This window comes from Heteronotia binoei, chromosome 1 (genome assembly GCF_032191835.1).
Source record: "Heteronotia binoei isolate CCM8104 ecotype False Entrance Well chromosome 1, APGP_CSIRO_Hbin_v1, whole genome shotgun sequence".
Lineage (NCBI taxonomy): Eukaryota > Metazoa > Chordata > Lepidosauria > Squamata > Gekkonidae > Heteronotia > Heteronotia binoei.
This window is the reverse complement of record NC_083223.1, coordinates 10,667,018-10,687,164: the sequence shown is the minus strand read 5'-3', so window position 1 is coordinate 10,687,164 and position 20,147 is coordinate 10,667,018. Positions and strand designations below refer to the sequence as shown.

At 48.1% G+C, this 20,147-nt stretch overlaps 1 protein-coding gene across 2 annotated transcripts; it reads left to right on the top strand.

Annotated features, from left to right (window-relative positions):
• The first annotated feature begins 1,435 nt into the window (after positions 1-1,435).
• SNRPB2 (small nuclear ribonucleoprotein polypeptide B2) lies at positions 1,436-17,234 on the top strand. 2 transcript variants are annotated; one of them, XM_060230869.1, is made up of 7 exons: positions 1,436-1,727; positions 3,058-3,144; positions 7,226-7,398; positions 8,898-9,038; positions 11,562-11,615; positions 14,866-14,954; positions 16,756-17,234. In XM_060230869.1, the coding sequence occupies exons 2-7, from the start codon at positions 3,081-3,083 to the stop codon at positions 16,913-16,915; spliced, it is 681 nt and encodes a 226-aa protein (XP_060086852.1). In that variant the 5' UTR covers positions 1,436-1,727; positions 3,058-3,080; the 3' UTR covers positions 16,916-17,234. The 2 variants fall into 2 exon arrangements, with proteins under 2 accessions (XP_060086852.1, XP_060086842.1); XM_060230859.1 differs by lacking the exon at positions 1,436-1,727 and having other exon boundaries at positions 3,045-3,144.
• Positions 17,235-20,147: the final 2,913 nt, after the last annotated feature.

The window sequence follows — 20,147 nt, the reverse complement described above, 5'->3', positions numbered from 1 at the left end:
ATGCTGGCTGGGGCTGATGGGAGTTGCAGGCAAAAAACATCTGGAGAGCTACCATTGGCCACCCCTGATCTAATGTTTAAGGGGGCCCACTTCATCAGCGGCCCACTTGCCATGAGGCAAGCTGACATCCTGGCTAGTCTGCCACTGGACAGAAGGCTGTAGAATAAGACGCCTCTAGAATATCTTTAAGCCTTAGTCACTTCATTAAATTTCCTTGCGGCCCAGCATTGTTCTATTGTATTGTATTATGAGCCAATAGGTGTACTTACTTTTCTGACCTCTGAAGAAAACCAGTTCAGGTCAAAACGTGTCAAGTTGAGTGGGTTCCCATTGTGGTTTTATGACTGTACATAGGATACAGCAGCAGTCCCCAGACTTTTTGGAACCGAGGGCCAGTTTTGTGGAAGGCAGTTTTTTCCACAGACCAGAGGGAGGTGATGTTTTCGGAACAATACAATTGTGCACTTCATTTCTATTATTGCATTGTAATCAATGCTCCCTGTGGGCTGTGGAGTCTTGTGAGCAAAGAATTGTACTTCGTGAGCTGCTGCATAAATTAGTTTGCTCTAAGGGTCATTTTTCCTGAGCGAAGACAAAAATGTGTGAGAGGCTAAAAAAACTGTGAGCAGAGGCTAAAAAACTGTGAGCTAGCTCACACTGACTCAGTTTAGAGGGAACACTGATTGTACTATATAATGAAATAATTATACAGCTCACGGACCGGTTGCTAACAAGCCACGGACCGGTACCGGTCCATGGCCCAGGGGTTGGGCCCCTAAATGGTTTTAGCTTTCTACAATAAATACATGTATGTTGGTTTATTATATATATATATATATATATATATATATATATATATACACACACACACAGTTTGTTTTTAATGTTTGGCCCTTTGGTTGCCTATTTGACCCTTTTGGTTTCTTGCTCCAGTTTTTGGGTGAAGTTTCTTTCCCCTCTTTTTTCCCCCCTTAGAATTGCACCCTTGCCATTCACTGACTTAGAGAAGGCATTTCTCTTTTGCATCACTTCTCCAAGCCAAGCCAGCCAGCAGCTTGGAGAATGCATTTAGTTGCTTTCTTTCCACCTCTCCCTCCCTGTCTTGTGCCTCTCAAGTATCTGGGTGAGTCTTCTGGGAAAGAAAGGCCCTTCTTTTTGCCCAGGATAGGAGAATTAACAGGCACTCTCACATGCCGACGTGTGACTGTTACCCAGATCTCATATTGTTAACTTTACTATTCTGTCATTGGGTTTGGACGCGTTTCCCATCGATCTTTCTGGGATCGATAGCATTTTTTCCCCCGTCGTCAAGGCAACCGCCTGCGGCGTCCCAGGGATACGGAACAAGGCCGCACAGAGAGCCACTTCCGGTCTATGATTGACGTCGGCTGACGGAGTCGGTTCATATTTTGCCGGAAGTTGAGGCTGTCTCCTTGACGACCGCGCCTAGGCTCCGACTCGGGCCTGTTTCCGGTTTTTTGAAACGAGTCCCCCCCCCCCTCCCGCAACGGCCGAGGGCGCAACGTCTGAGGAACTGACCGCCTCGCGGACGCTCTGCCCCGTGCGTCTCTACGGTGGAAGCCCGCTCTAGGCCTCACGTGGGACAGCGAGAGTGCCTTTCCGGGCTACAGCGGGTGGGCGTGGCGAGGGTCGCCCGGAAGCGGAAGTGAGAGGCGGGTGGCTGGGTCGCGTGGAGCTGGCTGGAGAGGGGTTGCAAAGCCTCGCAGGTAGGGTGGGCCGCGGGAAAGGGATCACAGCTGATGGAAGCCAAACCACTACTGTGATATGTTGATTAACAGAGTTTATTAAAACCATTTAAAACCTTTATATATATATTTATTACTCCACATTTTAAATTTTGCACACTTTGCATATGAAGTATTATAATATAGGAATGGGTATTTAAATTGGACCTTTGTTGCAATATGAAGTATGCAAAATACATCAGAAAGCCGGGGGGGGGGGGGAGGGAAATGTCTGCTGGGCACTCCATTATTCCCTATGGAGACTTATTCCCATAGAGCGTGATGGAAAATTGAAATGTGAGTATCTGGGACTCGGGGAGGGGCTGGTTTTTTTTAGATAGAGACACCAAATTTGCAGCATCGCATCCACTGCCTCTCCTCAAAGCACCCTTCCAAGTTTCAAAAAGAGTGGACCAGGGGGTCCAATTATTATGGCCCCCAAAGAAGGTGCCCCTATTCATTATTTCCAATGGAGGGAAGGCATTTAAAAGGTGTGCAGTCACTTGAAATGTGATAGGCAGAATCCCCTTTGGAGTTCTATTGTGCTTCCCACAACCGTGCTCCTGGCTCCACTCCGATATATCCTGGCTCCACCCCCAAAATTTCCTGGCTCCACCCCCCAAAGTTCCCAGATATTTCTTGAGTTGTATTTGGCAACCCTTCTTTAGGGTCATCAGAAAGCGGCTGGGGGGGGGGATGTCTACTGTGCACTCCATTCTTCCCTATGGAGACCGATTCCCATAGGGTATAATAGAGAATTGATCCACAGATATCTGGGGCTCTGCCTTATGTAAAAATTTAACAAAGGGAGCCAGCCAGCTTCCATGGCAGAGTGGGGGGATCTGGACCACGCTGGGTTGAATCTTGAGAAAATGTGCTTGATCCGTAGACTTGATCAGCTGCTTTAAGAGAACATAAGAGAAGGCAGGTTGGATCAGGCCAACGGCCCATCCAGTCCAACACTCTGTGTCACACAGTTGCCAAATCCCAGGGGCCATCAGGAGGTCCATCAGCAGGACCAGAAGGCCTCCCAGTGTTGTCCCCCAAGCACCAAGAAGACAGAGCATCACTGCCCCAGACATAAGAACAGAAGAGAAGCCATGTTGGGTCAGGTGGACGGCCCACCCAGTCCAACACTCTGTGTCACACAGTGGCCAAAACCCAGGCGCCATCAGGAGGTCCACCAGCAGGGCCAGAACTCCAGAAGGTCTCCCACTATTGCCCCCCAAGCACCAACAAGACAGAGCATCACTGCTCCAGAGAAAATGTTCCATCTGCACCTGGTGGCTAATCAATACCTTGTATTTTCCAGGGTAGCCCAAAACCAAGTTGAAGATGGATATACGACCAAACCACACGCTTTACATCAACAACGTTAATGACAAAATTAAGAAAGAAGGTAAGACAGTCAGTTGCTGCGTTGGCCTTCGGCTGAGGGCTTAGAACAGTTGACAGGTCTTGTGTTAGACCAAGGGTGCCAAACTGTGACTTGGGAGCCACATGTGGCTCTTTCACACATATTGTGCGACTCTCGAAGCTGGCGTGGAGAAGGCATTTCTCTCTTTAAATCACTTCGCCAAGCCAGCCAGCAGCTTGAAGAATGCATTAAAAGTTGAAGTTGCTTTTTTTCCATCTCTCCCTCCCTCCCCCATCTGTTTTCCTTCCTTCCTTCCTTCCTTCCTTCCTTCCTTCCTTCCTTCCTTCCTTCCTTCCTTCCTTCCTTCCTTCCTTCCTTCCTTCCTTCCTTCCTTCCTTCCTTCCTTCCTTCCTTCCTTCCTCCCTCCCTCCCTCCCTCCCTCCCTCCCTCCCTCCCTCCCTCCCGTCTTGTGGCTCTTGAACATCTAGCATTTACTTTATGTGGCTCTTATGTTAAGCAGGTTTGGCCACCCCTGTGTTAGGCAAATGCTGCTTTTCTGATCTCTCCTTCCCCACCTTGAGAGAGGATTATCCACTAGGAGATTTTTCTCAAACTAGCTTTCCTTAGGGAAGTGCAGTAAGAAAAAAAATATATATTAATGGGGACTATCCTTGAGCTGCCTGTTGGCTGATTAATAGGGATTAACAGGGGCTTTTTTTGTAGCAGGAGCTCCTCTGCATATTAGGCCACATACCCCTGATGTAGCCAATCCTCCAAAAGCTTGTAGGGCTTTTAGTACAGGGCTTACTGTAAGCTCCAGGAGGTTTGGCTACAGCAGGGGTGTGTGGCCTAATAGGCAAAGGAGCTCCTGCTACAAAAAAAGCCCTGGGAATCAGCATCTGCAGGAGGGGAGCGGGGAGATAAGCAAGATTGGTGACGTTCACCTCTCCCATCTTGAGAGCCACTACAATTATGTGATGTATTCTGCAGGAAATGTTCACAAACAAACTGGTACTGGTTTTTTTACCCCTTTTTTAAACAAAAGCTTTATTTAAAGACTTCAAAAAATTTACAATAAATAGCATTTGACAGTAAGGTATATAAATAGGGGAGGGACGGTGGTTCAGTGGTAGAGCATCTGCTCGGTGAGCAGAAGGTCCCAGGTTCAATCCCCGGCATCTCCAACTAAAAAGGGTCCAGGCAAATAGGCGTGAAAAACCTCCGCTTGAGACCCTGGAGAGCCACTGCCAGTTTGAGTAGACAATACTGACTTTGATGGACCGAGGGTCTGATTCAGTAGAAGGCAGCTTCATATGTTCATATGTTCAATAGGAGCAAAACAAGAGACCCAAGTGAACAAAAAGAAATAAAAATCAGATACTGCATATGGATTCAAGGCATAAATCTACAATTAAAGATAACAACACAGATAAAGCATCGTAAAAATTACAATGACCCTTCAGACTTTTTAATCTCTTTTTCTTTCTGAAAATATACTGCCTTGCTATACAAAGGGTTAATTGGGAGTATGTCGTTTTCCACCATAAATGTTAAGAAGGGGGACCAGCCAGCAACAAATTTGGATTTGTAAGACTTATCCATCTCTAGCGAATTGTTTTTAGTGATCACTCATGAATCTGGTTTTTTTGGGGGGGAGAGTTGTATTGTATTTGTGTGTGTGCACGCGCACCTGGAAGTCATGGCAACTTCTGGGGGATATTCAGAGAGGTGGCTGAATAAAGCAGGGGTTGGCAAACCGTGGCCCTTTCACACAAATTGTGTGGCTCTTGAAGCCCCCACTGCCCTGTTGGAGTTCTCTTTTTAACTCACTCCTCCAAGCCAGTTGGCAGCATGGAAAATGCATTTAAAGTTATTTTCTTTCCACCTCTCTCCCCCCTCCCTCATCTGACATTCCTGTCTTGCGGCTCTCGAACATCTGATGTTTATTCTATGTGGCTCTTACATTAAGCCAGTTTGTTTAATAGAGCAGGAGTGGCCAGCGGTAGTTCTCCAGATGTTTTTTTTTTTTGCCTGCAACTCCCATCAGCCCCAGTCAGCATGGCCAACGGCTGAGGCTGATGGGAGTTGTAGGCAAAAAACATCTGGGGAGCTACCATTGGCCACCCCTGCTGTAGGTTGATCCTGCATTGAGCAGGGGGTTAGACTAGATGGGCTCTATGGCCCCTGCCAACTCTGTGATTCTTAGCGTCCGCATTGGGACAAAAAGTTGGTTGCAAATGATTTTTTGTTTAAAAAGTTGCAAGCAGAACCATGTTTCTCTCCTCACTCTGTTTAGCTAATAGCCGCCGCCTAACGTCGATCTTTGTAATAGCTGCCAATGCAAATTTTTAACTGTTGCCTGGCTTGTTCTGCTAAGTATTTACGAAATGATGCTATAACCCACCTTGAATCATTCCAAGGAGGGGGAAAAATGCCTTAAAATAAATAAAGCTGGAGGAAAAACCTGAAAGGCTTCCATGCCAGCCAGCCTCACAAATGAAATACCATGACGAATTCTTATGAAAAGTAATACATTTCTTCAACTAAGACATACAAATACTAGTGGATGCAAACAAGAATGTGTGTCATTCTCTTAGAATCATAAAATCATAGAGTTGGAAGAGACCTCTAGGGTCATCTAGTCCAACCCCCTGCACAATGCAGGAAACTCACAAACACCTCCCCCTAAATTCACAGGATCTTCATTGCTGTCCGATGGCCATCTAGCCTCTGCTTAAAAACCTCCAAGGAAGGAGAGCCCACCACCTCCCAAGGAGGAAGCCTGTCAGAATCATAGAAGAGGTGGAAGGGACCTCTAGGGTCATCTAGTCCAACCCCCTGCACAATGCAGGAAACCCACAAACACCTCCCCCTAAATTCACAGGATCTTCATTGCTGTCAGATGGCCATCTAGCCTCCATTTAAAAATCTCCAAGGAAGGAGAGCCCACCACCTCCTGAGGAAGCCTGTTCCACTAAGGAACCACTCTAACGGTCAGGAAGTTCTTCCTAAAGTTGAACCAGAAACTCTTTTGATTTAATTTCAACCCATTGGTTCTGGTCCTACCTTCTGGAGCCACAGAAAACAATTCCACCCCATCCTCTATGTGACAGCCCTTCAAGTACTTTAAGATGGGGATCCTATCACCTCTCATCTGCCTCCTCTCACCAGCGTTGTGAAGAGACTTTGGGAACAGGGGTGACAGACGTCTTCATTTACATGCACAAGTATTTGTATGGCACAGCAAGACACCACACTTAAGATCATAGCACGCGAAATGTCAATTTCTATGTTTTAAATTGTTTTTACTGTTTCAGTGTTTTATCGTATATTTATATTCATGCACATGCATGGCCATGGGAGCCAGCCTGAGCCTGCAACGGCGGAGAGGGCAGGATACAAATTGAATTAAATAAATGTCTTGGTTTAAGAAATGTATTGCTTTTCGTAGGAATTGGTCTTTTTATTTCGTTTGTGAGGCTGGCTGGTGCGGAGGCCTTTCAGCCTTTTTCTCCAGCTCTGTTTTTCAGAGAGCCAGTTTGGTGTTGTGGTTAAGTGCGCGGACTCTTACCTGGGAGAACCGGATTTGATCCCCACTCCTCCACTTGCACCTGCTGGAATGGCCTTGGGCCAACCATAGCTCTGGCAGAGTTGTCCTTGAAAGGGCAGATGCTGTGAGAGCTCTCTCAGCCTCACCCACCTCACAGGGTTGTGGGGGGAGAAGATATAGGAGATTGTGAGCCGCTCTGAGTGTCTGATTCAGAGAGAAGGGCGGGGTATAAATCTGCAGTCTTCTCCTCCTCCTCCTTTGTGTAGTGGTTAAGTGTGTGGACTCTTATCTGGGAGAACTGGGTTTGATTCCCCACTCCTCCACTCGCAGCTGCTGGAATGGCCTTGGGTCAGCCATAGCTCTTGCAGGAGTTGTCCTTGAAAGGGCAGCTGCTGGGAGAGCCGTCTCCAGCCCCACCCATCTTACAGGGTGTCTGTTGTGGGGGGAGAAGATATAGGAGATTGTGAGCCGCTCTGAGTCTCTGATTCAGAGAGAAGGGCGGGGTCTTCTTCTTCTTCTTTTCTGCCTTTCTCTTTTGAGTTAAAATAATCCTTGTGGCTGTTCCCTTGACAGAACTGAAGCGGTCTTTGTACGCCCTATTTTCTCAGTTTGGGCACGTCGTGGACATCGTGGCGCTGAAGACGATGAAGATGAGAGGGCAGGCCTTTGTGATATTTAAGGAGCTCGGGTCATCCACCAACGCCCTGAGGCAGCTGCAGGGCTTCCCGTTTTACGGCAAACCGATGGTAAGTTGTCGTCTTGGTGTTGTTGTTGCTGTTGCCATCAAGTCACGGATGGCTTATACCAAGGGCATCGAACTCATTTGTTATGAGGGCCAGATCTGATATAAATGAGACCTTGTCAGGCCGGGCCATGTGTGTACGTATTTAAGATCAGGTTGCAGAAATATAAATTTTATAAACGTTAATACTCATTGGTTTTAAAGATGCTTTCTTTGTATTTCTCCCATGGGATCCAGGGAACTGGGCAAAGGAAGCTCTGGCTCTTTCCTTCCTTCACCAGGGGACCAGAAAGGGGAGGAGCCTCAGCCAACAGAAGGAAGAGAGGCTTGGCTCAGTAGCTCTGCTGTGTGACTGAGAGAGCCTGGCAAACCAAGCTATTCCTCCCCTCCCCTCCTCCCCAAAGAAGGAGCCTCTGCCAATGGAGAAAATAGAGGCTTGGCTCAATAGCTCTGCTGTGTGATTGAGGAAGCCTGGAAGAGCAAGATGTAATAGAAGCCCTCTGGGAGCCTGATTCAGCCCCCGAACTGCATGTTTGACACTCCTGGCTTATACCAACGCTGTAGGGCAGCGGTGTTGAACTCATGAGGGCTGGATCTGACATAAATGGGAGCTTGTTGGGCCAGGCCGTGTTGGGCTGGGCCATGTTTGTCCCTATTTAATTAGGTAGCAGAGATATAAACTTTATAAAGGACACAGACAAACACAATTAAAAACTTTTGTAAAAAAAACTTAAAATAAAACACACTTAAAACATTAGCACCTGTTAGTCTTAAAGGTACTTTTTTTGTATTTCTCCTGTGGGATCCAGTGAACAGGGCAAAGGAAGCTCTGGCTCTTTCCTTCCTTCCCCAAGGGACCAGGAGGGAGGGAACCTCAGCTGATAGAAAGAAGAGAGGCTTGGCTCAGTAGTTCTGCTGTGTGATTGAGAGAGCCTAACAAAGCAAACTATTTCTTCCCCCTTCCTCCCCAAGGGAGGAACCTCAGCCAATGGAGAAAATGGAGGTTTTTCCTCTGTAGCTCCTGTGCAGTTGAGCAAGCCTGGCAAAGCAAGCTGTAATGCAGAAGGAAGCAAGAGAGAGGGAGAAGGAAGCAGATAACCAGTTGCTCAGGGGCCTGATAGGAGCCTTCTGGGGGCCTGATTTGGCCCCCGGTCCGCATGTTTGACACCCGTGTAGGGTTTTCAAGCCAAAAGGTGTTCAGAGGTGATTTGTTCTTGCCTGCTTCTGCATATCAACCCCGGATTTCCTCGATGGTCTCCCATCCGAGTACTCGCCAGTACCAACCCTCCAAAGCATGGATTTTCTCCCGTCTGCAGTAGTCTGGAAATGAGCCGTAATTGGGGGGGGGGGGGGGGTCCACAGGTCCCACTTAGAGGCTGGCACCGAACAGCACGACTTCGAATCCGCCCCTCTCGCTCCGACCCCCTGGCTCGGTGCGGCAGCCTTGATGAACCCGAACGGTTTAACACAGCGGCCTGCGCGGCACCTTCTCGTTTTCAACAGCGCATTCAGTACGCAAAGACGGACTCCGACGTCATATCCAAAATGCGCGGGACCTTTGCCGACAAGGAGAAGAGGAAGGAGAAGAAGAAGTCGAAGCTGCTGGAGCAGTCCGCGAACGCAGCCAACAAGAAGCCCAATCAGGTAAGCGATGTTTGCCGGGGGGATGAGCAGGTAAGAGAACGAAACCTCTCAAACATGCCGTTGCCTTGCGCAGTTAATTATTGGCAAGATAATTATGTTGGGGCAAGCCTAGGAGGGAACTGTGCATGTTTTGCAAGCCGCGCTAAGCCTTTTTAGCTCCCTAACCTTCCCCTTTGTGCCGAGGGCGTGTGTGTTTCTTCGCTGCCAGCGACAGGCAAAGAGGCCCCTCAGTCTGCCCAGGATCAGTATAGCAGAAAGTGGAAGTACTGAAAGAACAGGAGCATTTAAGTAACGTGGCAAATGAGGTTCATCCTGGGCGAGTGCAAAGTAATGCACATTGGAGCCAAGGAAAGGAAAGGTCCCCTGTGCAAGCACCAGTCGTTTCCGACTCTGGGGTGACGTTGCTTTCACAACGTTTTCACGGCAGACTTTTTATGGGGTGGTTTGCCATTGCCTTCCCCAGTCCTCTACGCTTTCCCCCCAGCAAGCTGGGGACTCCTTTGACCGACCTCGGAAGGATGGAAGGCTGAGTCAACCTCAAGCTGACTATCTGAAAACCCAGCTTCCACCGGGGATCGAACTCAGTTCGTGAGCAGAGCTTAGGACTGCAGTACTGCAGCTTTAACACTCTGCGGAGCCAAACCTCCCAACTGATTAATGCATAAGAGAGCCAGACTGGTGTAGTGGTTAAGTGTGTGGACTCTCCTCTGGGAGAACCGGGTTTGATTCCCCACTCCTCCACGTGTAGCTGCTGGAATGGCCTTGGGTCAGTCATAGCTCCCGCAGAGTTATCCTTGAAAGGACAAATTCTGAGAGAGCTCTCTCATCCCCAACTATCTCACAGGGTGTCTGTTGTGGGGGAGGAAGGTAATTGTGACCGCTCTGAGATTCAGAGTGAAGGGCGAGATATAAATCCTATATCATCTTCTTCTTGAATGGAAAATAACACATGGACAGGTTCACAGAAATCAAGTTCAGTTTGGTGTAGTGATTATGTGTGCGGACTCTTATCTGGGAGAATGAGGTTTGATTCCCCACTCCTCCACTTGCAGCTGCTGGAATGGCCTTGGGTCAGCCATAGCTCTTGTAGGAGTTGTCCTTGAAAGGGCAGCTGCTGAAAGAGCTCTCTCAGCCCCACCCACCTCACAAGTTGTCTGTTGTGGGGGAGGAAGGGAAAGGAGATTGTGAGCCCCTCTGAACTCTGAGATTCAGAGTGAAGGGTGGGATATAAATCCAATATCTTCTTCTTCATGTTGATGGGGTCCGAACTGGTGGTTAACTGACTAGGAATCATGGCAGATAGATATCTCACTGAAGATGTCAGCTTAGTATGCAAGTGCAATAAAAAAAGACACAAACTATATTGGGGGCAGTGCTCCCTTTAAGCTGAGTTAGTGTGAGCTAGCTGACAGGTTTTTTTAGCCTCTGGCTCACACTTTTTTCTCTCGGCTGAGGAAAAAGGGCCCCAGAGCAAACTAATTGATGCAGTAGCGCTCAGCTTTCATGCCAGTAGCTCATGAAGTAAAATTTTTACTCACAAGACTCCACAGCTGAGAGAGAGCATTGGTTGGGGGTTATGAGGAAGGGAATTGAAAACAAATCAGCCTGTATCGTAATGCTCCTGTATAAATCGATGGTGTGGCCTCAATTGGAATACTGTGTGCAGTTCTGGTCACTGCAACTCAAAAACAATATTATGACATTGGAAAAGACGCAAAAAAAAGAAAAAGGCAACTGAAATGATTAAGGGGTAGAACACTTTCCCTATAAAGAAAGATTAAAGAGGTTAGGGCTCTTTAGCTTGGAGAAATGATGACTGAGGGGTAGATGTTTCCAAAATTATGCATGGGGTAGAGAAGGTATTGTCTTTCTCACAATACAAAAAATGGTGGGCACTCAGTGATATTGGTGAGCAGTAAATTTAGAACAAAGATTTCAGGTTTTCACGGCTGGTAACATCATTAGGGTTTGTAGACTCTTTCGGGATCAAGTGCCGTGTTCTACTGGAGAAAGTTTTCCTTCCAGACGTTTCGTTCTCGGCTGCGGAGAACATCTGGCTGCAACGCCACTGAGGATGTTCTCCGCAGCTGAGAACGAAACGTCTGGAAGGAAAACTTTCTCCAGTAGAACACGGCACTTGATCCCGAAAGATTCTACAAACCCTAAATTTAGAACAGGTCAAAAGATGTTCTTCACCCAAAGGGTGATTAACATGTGGAATTCACTGCCACAGGAGGTGGTGGCGGCTACAAGCATAGCCAGCCTCAAGAGGGGAATGGATAAGCATATGGAGCAGAGGTCCATCAGTAGCTATTACCCACAGGGTATAGATGGAATTCTCTGTGTGGGGCAGTGATGCTCTGTCTTCTTGGTGCTTGGGGGTCTAGAGTGGGAGCGTTCATGGAGTTCTGGCCCCCTGGTGGACCTCCTGATGGCCCGTGGGTTTTGGCCACTGTGTGACACGGGGTGGGCCATTGGCCTGATCCAACACGCCTTCTCTTACCTTCTTACGTTTCTTCCTAGGGAGCCAACCAGAATTCCGCGAATGCCCAAGCCAACTCTTCGCAGAACCAACAGGTATTCTTCTCCCTCGTATTTCTCTCAAAACAAATTCGAAATCGTTTTCGCCCTTGACTTTCTCGGGCAACAGATATCGGGAAGGGCATTCTTGACTGCAGGAAGACTTCTTTCGTGTCCTGCCTCGGATAACGAGAAAGGAATCGATCAGTTGGAACCCCTCCAAGTAAACACCGTGGTCCTCCCCCCCCCGGGTTTATTATTAATATTTTATTAGGTGTGCATATGTCAACATATTCATGAAGGTCAAGGTAGTCCCCTGTGCAAGCACCAGTCGTTTCCGACTCTGGGGTGACGTTGCTTTCACAACGTTTTCACAGCAGACTTTTTAAGGGGTGGTTTGCCATTGCCTTCCCCAGTCATCTGGGGAAGGAGACTGTTTCTCTCAATCTCCTCCTTGCATTACTTACTTCAGCTGGAATATCGGGAAATAAAAAAACCAAAACACTATCGTGTTGTCAAGGCGCAGTCCCTGTTCGGTCATTCTGAGTTTAAAAGTTTTATTGATTTTGAGCAGAAACAAGGGAATCGGGGGAAGATGGGAATAGAAAAACATTAATACAGCTAGTAATAATAAATAATAATAAAATTTTATTTATATCCCGCCCTCCCCGCCGAGGCGGGCTCAGGGGGGCTAACAACATTTCATAAAATTATACAGAGTTTAAAATCACATTAACTTTAAAACATTCCAGTTAACCAAGTATTATACAGATTTCCAGGTGCTAATTCCATTTCTAATGATAATAGCGAAAGTCACCCAACAGTGGTCTTGCAGGCCCTGCGGAACTGGTCAAGGCACCGCAGGGCTCGCACTTCTTCCGGGAGCTGGTTCCATAGGTGTGGAGCTGCGATGGAGAAGGCCCGTGTACGGGTGTTTTGGAGTTTGGCCTCCTTTGGTCCAGGGATAGTCAGCTGGTTCTTCCCTGCTGACCTCAGTGCTCTCTGGGGTTCGTATGGGGAGAGACGGTCCCTCAGGTAGGCAGGTCCTCAGCCATACAGTTATAAAGCATTCTGCATAGTGATGAGACAATAATACAAGGTAATTTTTACCACCATAATATATAGATTATTTTATAATGGATTATATGTCAAGACAGTGTGCGATTGCAATAAAAAAGGCCAGCGCCATGCTGGGAATTATTAGGAAGGGAACGGAAAACAAATCAGCCAGTATCATAATGCCCTTGTATAAATCGATGGTGCGGTCTCATTTGGAATACTGGGTACAATTCTGGTCATCGCACCTCAAAAAGGATATTATAGCCTTGGAAAAAGTGCAGAAAAGGGCAACTAGAACGATTAAAGGTTTGGAACACTTTCCCTATGAAGCAAAGTTAAAACACTTGGGGCTCTTTAGCTTGGAGAAACGTTGACTGCGGGGTGACATGATAGAGGTTGACAAGATTATGCATGGGATGGAGAAAGTAGAGAAAGAAGTCCTTTTCTCCCTTTCTCACAATACAAGAACTCATGGGCATTCAATGAAATTGCTGAGCAGTCAGGTTAGAACGGATGAAAGGAAGTACTTCTTCACCCAAAGGGTGATTAACATGTGGAATTCACTGCCACAGGAGGTGGTGGCGGCTACAAGCATAGCCAGCTTGGAGCAGAGGTCCATCAGTGGCTATTAGCCACAGTATAAATATATATATGTGTGTGTGTGTTTGTGTGTATACACACACATATATTGTGTGTGTATATTGGCCACTTTGTGACACAGAATGTTGATCTGGATGGGCCACTGACCTGATCCAACATGGCTTCTCTTATGTTCTTATGTGACGCAGAGTGTTGGACTGGATGGGCCACTGGCCTGATCCAACATGGCTTCTCTTATGTTCTTATGTGACACAGAATGTTGGACTGGATGGGCCATTGGCCTGATCCAACATGGCTTCTCTTATGTTCTTATGTGACACAGAGTGTTGGACTGGATGGGCCATTGGCCTGATCCAACGTGGCTTCTCTTATGTTCTTATGTGATACAGAGTGTTGGACTGGATGGGCCACTGGCCGGATCCAACATGGCTTCTCTTATGTTCTTATGTGACACAGAGTGTTGGACTGCATGGGCCACTGGCCTGATCCAACATGGCTTCTCTTATGTTCTTATGTGACACAGAGTGTTGGACTGCATGGGCCATTGGCCTGATCCAACATGGCTTCTCTTATGTTCTTATGTGACACAGAGTGTTGGACTGGATGGGCCATTGGCCTGATCCAACATGGCTTCTCTTATGTTCTTAGATTGTAAGTCCTCCTTTAATCCATCTATTTTTCGAAGTATATTTCTATTTTGGATAGTATATATAACAGAAAAATGGAAGTAAAGTAAAAGTTCACATCAGTAAATGTTAAGTATCTAACCATATATAAAACTCCCAATGCTTTCTGGCTTCTTCCTTAGATTTTCCAGCAAGCAGCTGGGATAAGTTGCTGTCTCCAGTATTTTCTCAATCAAGTCCGCCTTCATAGGGATTTCCTGACCTTTCCATTTCTGTGCAAGTAAAATCCTCGCCGCTGTAATAATATGTGACATTAGATGTCTTATCGCTTCGGCAGCACATATACTAAAATTAGAATGATACAGAGAAGATTAGCATGGCCTGTTTGGTCACTCAGACTCTCAGCCTTTGTTCTGGTAGCATACCAGTGAGTAATGGATTTCCGGGTCCACAGACGTTTGAGCCTGCTGCCCGCCCCCCCCCCCCCCCAGGAGAGAAGGAAGGTCGGTAGGTGGGCGGAGGAGAGGAGGGGGAACAACTCTAACTTTAAATGCATTCTCCAAGCCGCCAGCTGGCTTGGGTTGGAGAAGCCATTTAAAGAGACAAATGCCCTTTCCAAGTCGGGGTGGGGGAAGGGCTTCGAGAGCCACACGATATGTGTGAAAGAGCCACACGTGGCTCCTGAGCCACGCTTTGGCCACCCCTGCGCTAGAGTACACTAGCTCTCTTAGAGAAGAGCTGTGATAGCCTGAGGCCGTGAGCCTAACAACACTTCCACAGGAGTAAGCGTCACTGGATAAGCCGGTACCGCATGCAAAGTAGATCTGTTCGGTGACTTAATAGTGCCGCCCTGGGTAGAGTTAATCAGAAATAACGTCATGGAGGACTGTGTCATTAGAAACCCCTACCCTAGTCTGTTTGTGTCTCATATGGAACATTGGCATCAGAAGAATAACTGGGATCCAAGAACAGAAAGCGGGTGAACAGTTGATGAAAGCAACCGCGTGTGTGTTTTATTCCAGGTCCCTGATAATCCACCCAACTACATACTTTTCCTCAACAACCTGCCGGAAGAGACCAACGAAATGATGCTGTCGATGCTCTTCAATCAGTAAGTGTGTCTAAAAAACATGCGCCGCTTTTCCCTCCTCCTCTATGCTTCGGTATTTTGTAATCTGATTTTGAGAAGACCCCCGAAGAGACCCCTGCATTTCTCAGGTCCTTCACAGCAGCTCCCCCCACTTTTGATTGTGAAGTGCCCTCACGCCCTTGCTTGAGAAGTGAGTGAAAGGGAACTTGCCTATATGTTGAAGGTGGAATTCTCTCCCAGAGGATGCCGTGATGGCCGTAGGCACAGATGGTGTCAAAAAGGGATTGAACAGATTCGTAGAGGAGAGGTCTATCAGTGGCTACTGGCCATGGTGGCTGAGGGGAAGCTCCACATTCACAGGCACTGATCCTCTGAATTCCAGAGTCAGGAGGCAACATCAGGGGAAGGCCTCGGCCTCCGTGCCCTGTTGTTGGCTGTCCAGAGGACCTGACTGGCCACTCTGTGAGACAGGATGCTGGACTAGATGGACTACTGGGCTCTTCTTATGTTCCTATGAAGGCCTCGGCATCTCTGCCCTGTTGTTGGCCCTCCAGAGGAACTGGTTGGCCACTGTGTGAGACAGGAGGCTGGACTAGATGAACCCTCACTGCTCTGATCCAGCAGGGCTCTCCTGGTGTTTTTTATGAAGGCCTCGGCCTCTCTGCTCTGTTGTTGACCCTCCAGAGGAACTGGTTGGCCACTGTGTGAGATAGGAGGCTGGACTAGGTGAACCCTCACTGGTCTGATCCAGCAGGGCTCTCCTGGTGTTTTTTATGAAGGCCTCGGCCTCTCTGCCCTGTTGTTGACCCTCCAGAGGAACTGGTTGGCCACTGTGTGAGACAGGAGGCTGAACTAGATGGACCCTCACTGATCTGATCCAGTAGGGCTCTTGTGATGTTCTTAGCCCCACCCCCCTCACAGGGTGTCTGTTGTGGAGGAGGAAGGGAAAGGAGATTGTGGGCCACTCTGAGACTCTGTCCTTGAAAGGGCAGCTTCTGGGAGAGCTCTCTCAGCCCCACCCACCTTACAGGGTGTCTGTTGTGGGATAGAAGGGAAAGCATATTGTGACCCACTCTGAGACTCTGTCCTTGAAAGGGCAGCTTCTGGGAGAGCTCTCTCAGCCCCATCCACCTCACAGGGTGTCTGTTGCGGGGGGAGGAAGGGAAAGGAGATTGTGGGCCACTCTGAGACTCTGTCCTAGAAAGGGCAGCTTCTGGGAGAGCTCTCTCAGCCCCATCCACCTTGCAGGGTGTCTGTTGTGGGATAGGAAGGGAAAGGATATTGTGAGCCACTCTGAGACTCTGTCCTTGAAAGGGCAGCTTCTGGGAGAGCTCTCTCAGCCCCACCCACCTTACAGGGTGTCTGTTGTGGGATAGGAAGGGAAAGAATATTGTGAGCCACTCTGAGACTCTGTCCTTGAAAGGGCAGCTGCTGGGAGAGCTCTCTCAGCCTCACCCACCTCACAGGGCGTCCGTTGTGGGGGGAGAAGATAGAGGAGATTGTGAGCCGCTCTCAGTCTCTGCTTCAGAGAGAATGGCGGGGTATAAATATGCAGTCTTCTTTTTCTTGTTGTGCTGTCAACTGGGTGCCTGATGTCCTAGAGAGAGAGCTCGTGTCGTCAGGGTGTATCATTAGCCTAGTTGCCTTTTTTTTTTCTTAAACACTGCATAACTTGGTGCCACCGTGACTTGGACGGCTCAGTCTAGCCCGATCTCGTGAGACCTCAGAAGCTGAGCAGGGTCGGATCTCACGTGAAGCCACCCCGGAGCCCCCGTTAGGCAGGAAACGCAGATTGTCAATAAACATTCCTCTCTCTTTCAAGATTCCCTGGTTTCAAAGAAGTCCGGCTGGTCCCCGGCAGACACGACATCGCCTTTGTGGAGTTCGAAAACGAAGGCCAGGCGGGAGCCGCGCGGGATGCTCTCCAAGGCTTTAAAATCACCCCCTCCCACGCCATGAAAATCACTTACGCCAAGAAGTAGACCCGGAAGGACCAGGTGACTTGGTGTCTTTTTTATAGACGACGCCGGCATATCGATAAACGGAAGCGCGGTTTCTTCGGTGGAAGGGAAATACGTGGCGTGAAATCATTTCGATCGTTCCAGGAGACATCTGGAAGAGTTCACGCGTGGTTGGAAGAAAGCGACTTTGCCTCAAAGTTCACTTGCGCTTGTGATGAATATTTGTGTTCTTTTTTTGGTCCAAACTCAGTTTGTACTGTTATTTTCTTTGGTACTTCGAAATGAAGTTCACTTTAGGTAACACTGCCCATTCAAGAATAAAATGATGTCTTATTTCTTCTGGGAGGAAAATTCATTTACTGTTTAGTTGGCTTGTGGGGGGGAGGTCAGGCCTATAGCTACCGGGGGGGGGGGGTCTGGGAGGGGCCGGGCCCATCCTTTAAAACAGAGGTCCTCAACCCCCGGGCCATGCCCCAGTACTGGGCCATGGCCTGTCAGCAACTGGGCCGTGAGTTGTATAATTATTTTATTATATATTACAATGTAGTAATAAGATGACGACATTGGATTTATATCCTGCCCTGCACTCCAAATCTCAGAGAGGGGCTCACAGTTTCCTCCCCCACGACAGGCACCCTGTGAAGGGAATGGGGCTGAGAGCTCTCCCCAGAAGCTGCCCTTTCAAGGACAAGTCTGTGAGAGCCATGGCTGATCCAAGTACATTCCAGCAGGTGCAAGTGGAGGAGTGGGGAATGAAACCCAGTTCTCCCGGATAAGAGTCTGCGCACTTAATCACTACACCAAGAAGAAGGAGAAGACTGCAGATTTATACCCCGCCCTTCTCTCTGAATCAGAGACTCAGAGCAGCTTACAATCACCTCTATCTTCTCCCCCCACAACAGACACCCTGTGAGGTGGGTGGAGCTGAGAGGACTCTCACAGCAGCTGCCCTTTCAAGGAAAACTCCTGCAATAGCTATGGCTGACCCAAGGCCATTCCAGCAGGTGCAAGTGGAGGAGTGGGGAATCAAACCCGGTTCTCCCAGATAAGAGAGCTCTGGCTGACCCAAGGCCATTCCAGCAGGTGCAAGTGGAGGAGTGGGGAATCAAACCTGGTTCTCCCAGATAAGAGTCTACCCACTTCACCACCACAGCAAACTAATAGAAATAAAGTGCATAGCTGTATTGTCCCCAGACCACCACCTTTGCCCTCTGGTCTGTGGAAAAATTGTCTTCCACAAAACCAGTCCCTGGCGTCAAAAAGGTTGGGGATCACTGCTTTAAAACCCCCCTTCGAACATCAGAGGGCCCCCCAATCTGTCCCTTTTGCTCACCATCACTGAACAAGAAATAGCATCGCTGCTGGTCTTTTCGCTTTTTTCTCTCCCCTTTCCTAACAGAGCCAAGGGGGTGGGTGGTGGGAGAGAGTCAAGAGGTCTCTGAGAGGGGGGGGGGCACATCAGAAAGGGATGGGGGAGCGGAGTCCTTTCCTCCCTTTCTCACAATACAAGAACTCATGGGCACTCAATGAAATTGCTGAGCAGTCGGGTTAGAAGGGATAAAAGGAAGTACTTCTTCACCCAAAGGGTGATTAACATGTGGAATTGACTGCCACAGAAGGTGGTGGCGGCTACAAGCATAGACCGCTTCAAGAGGGGGTTGGATAAACACATGGAGCAGAGGTCCATCAGTGGCTGTTAGCCACAGGATATTGTTGGAGCTCTGGGGCAGTGATGCTCTGTCTTGGTGCTTGGGGGGCACGGTGGAAGGGCTTCTAGCCCCACTGGTGGACCTCTTGATGGCACTTGGGTTTTTTTGGCCACTGTGTGACACAAAGTGTTGGACTGGATGGGCCATTGGCCTGATCCAACATGGCTTCTCTTATGTTCTTATGTGACACAGAGCATTGGACTGGATGGGCCATTGGCCTGACCCAACATGGCTTCTCTTATGTTCTTATGTGACACAGAGTGTTGGACTGGATTGGCCATTGGCCTGATCCAACATGGCTTCTCTTATGTTCTTATGTGACACAGAGTGTTGGACTGGATGGGCCATTGGCCTGATCCAACATGGCTTCTCTTCTGTTCTTATGTGACACAGAGTGTTGGACTGGATGGGCCATTGGCCTGATCCAACATGGCTTCTCTTATGTTCTTATGTGACACAGAGTGTTGGATTGGATGGGCCATTGGCCGATCCAACATGGCTTCTCTTCTGTTCTTATGTGACACAGAGTGTTGGACTGGATGGGCCACTGGCCTGATCCAACATGGCTTCTCTTATGTTCTTATGTGACACAGAGTGTTGGACTGGATGGGCCATTGGCCTGATCCAACATGGCTTCTCTTATGTTCTTCTGTAAATCCTGGCTACGGCCCTGGGGGAGGTATCTGGCTTGGATCCTCTTGAAGGACACAGGCAAACACGACTAAAATGTGCTTAAAACATTAGAACCTGTTGGTCAGAAAGGTGCTTTGTATTTCTCCCATGGCATCCAGGAAACTGGGCAAAGGAAGCTCTGGTGTAGTGGTTAAGTGGTCAGACTCATCTGGGAGAACCTGGTTTGATTCCCCACTCCTCCATTTCCACCTGCTGAAATGGCCTTGGGTCAGCTATAGCTATCGCAGGAGTTGTCCTTGAAAGGGCAGCTGCTGTGAGAGTCCTTTCAGCCCCACCCGCCTCACGGTGTCTGTTGTGGGGGAAGAAGATAAAGGAGATTGTGAGCCACTCGGAGTGGACAGCAGGATATAAATCCAATATCATCATCATCATCTTCCCCTCCCTCTCCTTCCCCAGGGGACCAGGAGGGGGAGGAGCCTCAGCCAATGGAGAAAACAGAGATTTTGCTCTGTAGCTCTGCTGTACGATTGAGCAAGCCTTGTAAAGCTATCTGAGATGCAGAAGGAAGCAAGAGAGGGAGAAAGAAGCAGACAAGAGCCAGTTGTTCAGGGGCCCGATAGAAGCCTTCCAGGGGCCTAATTCGGCCCCTGGGTTGCATTTTTTTTTCAATATTTTTATAGTTTATTAAATTAATATATTGTGTACAAGCCTGTTACCATACAAAAGAAAAAAAATTATTAAAACAGAAATCGAAGGCAGTGTTTTCACTAATTATATATACATTCAAATTCCATTATCTCTATTCACCATTTACTGCATTCACCTTCACTATTGCATTACAAATTAAACCCATTTATCCTTTTCACTTGCTTTCAAGGAAAACTCATTAAAGATATTTTATCGATGACGCT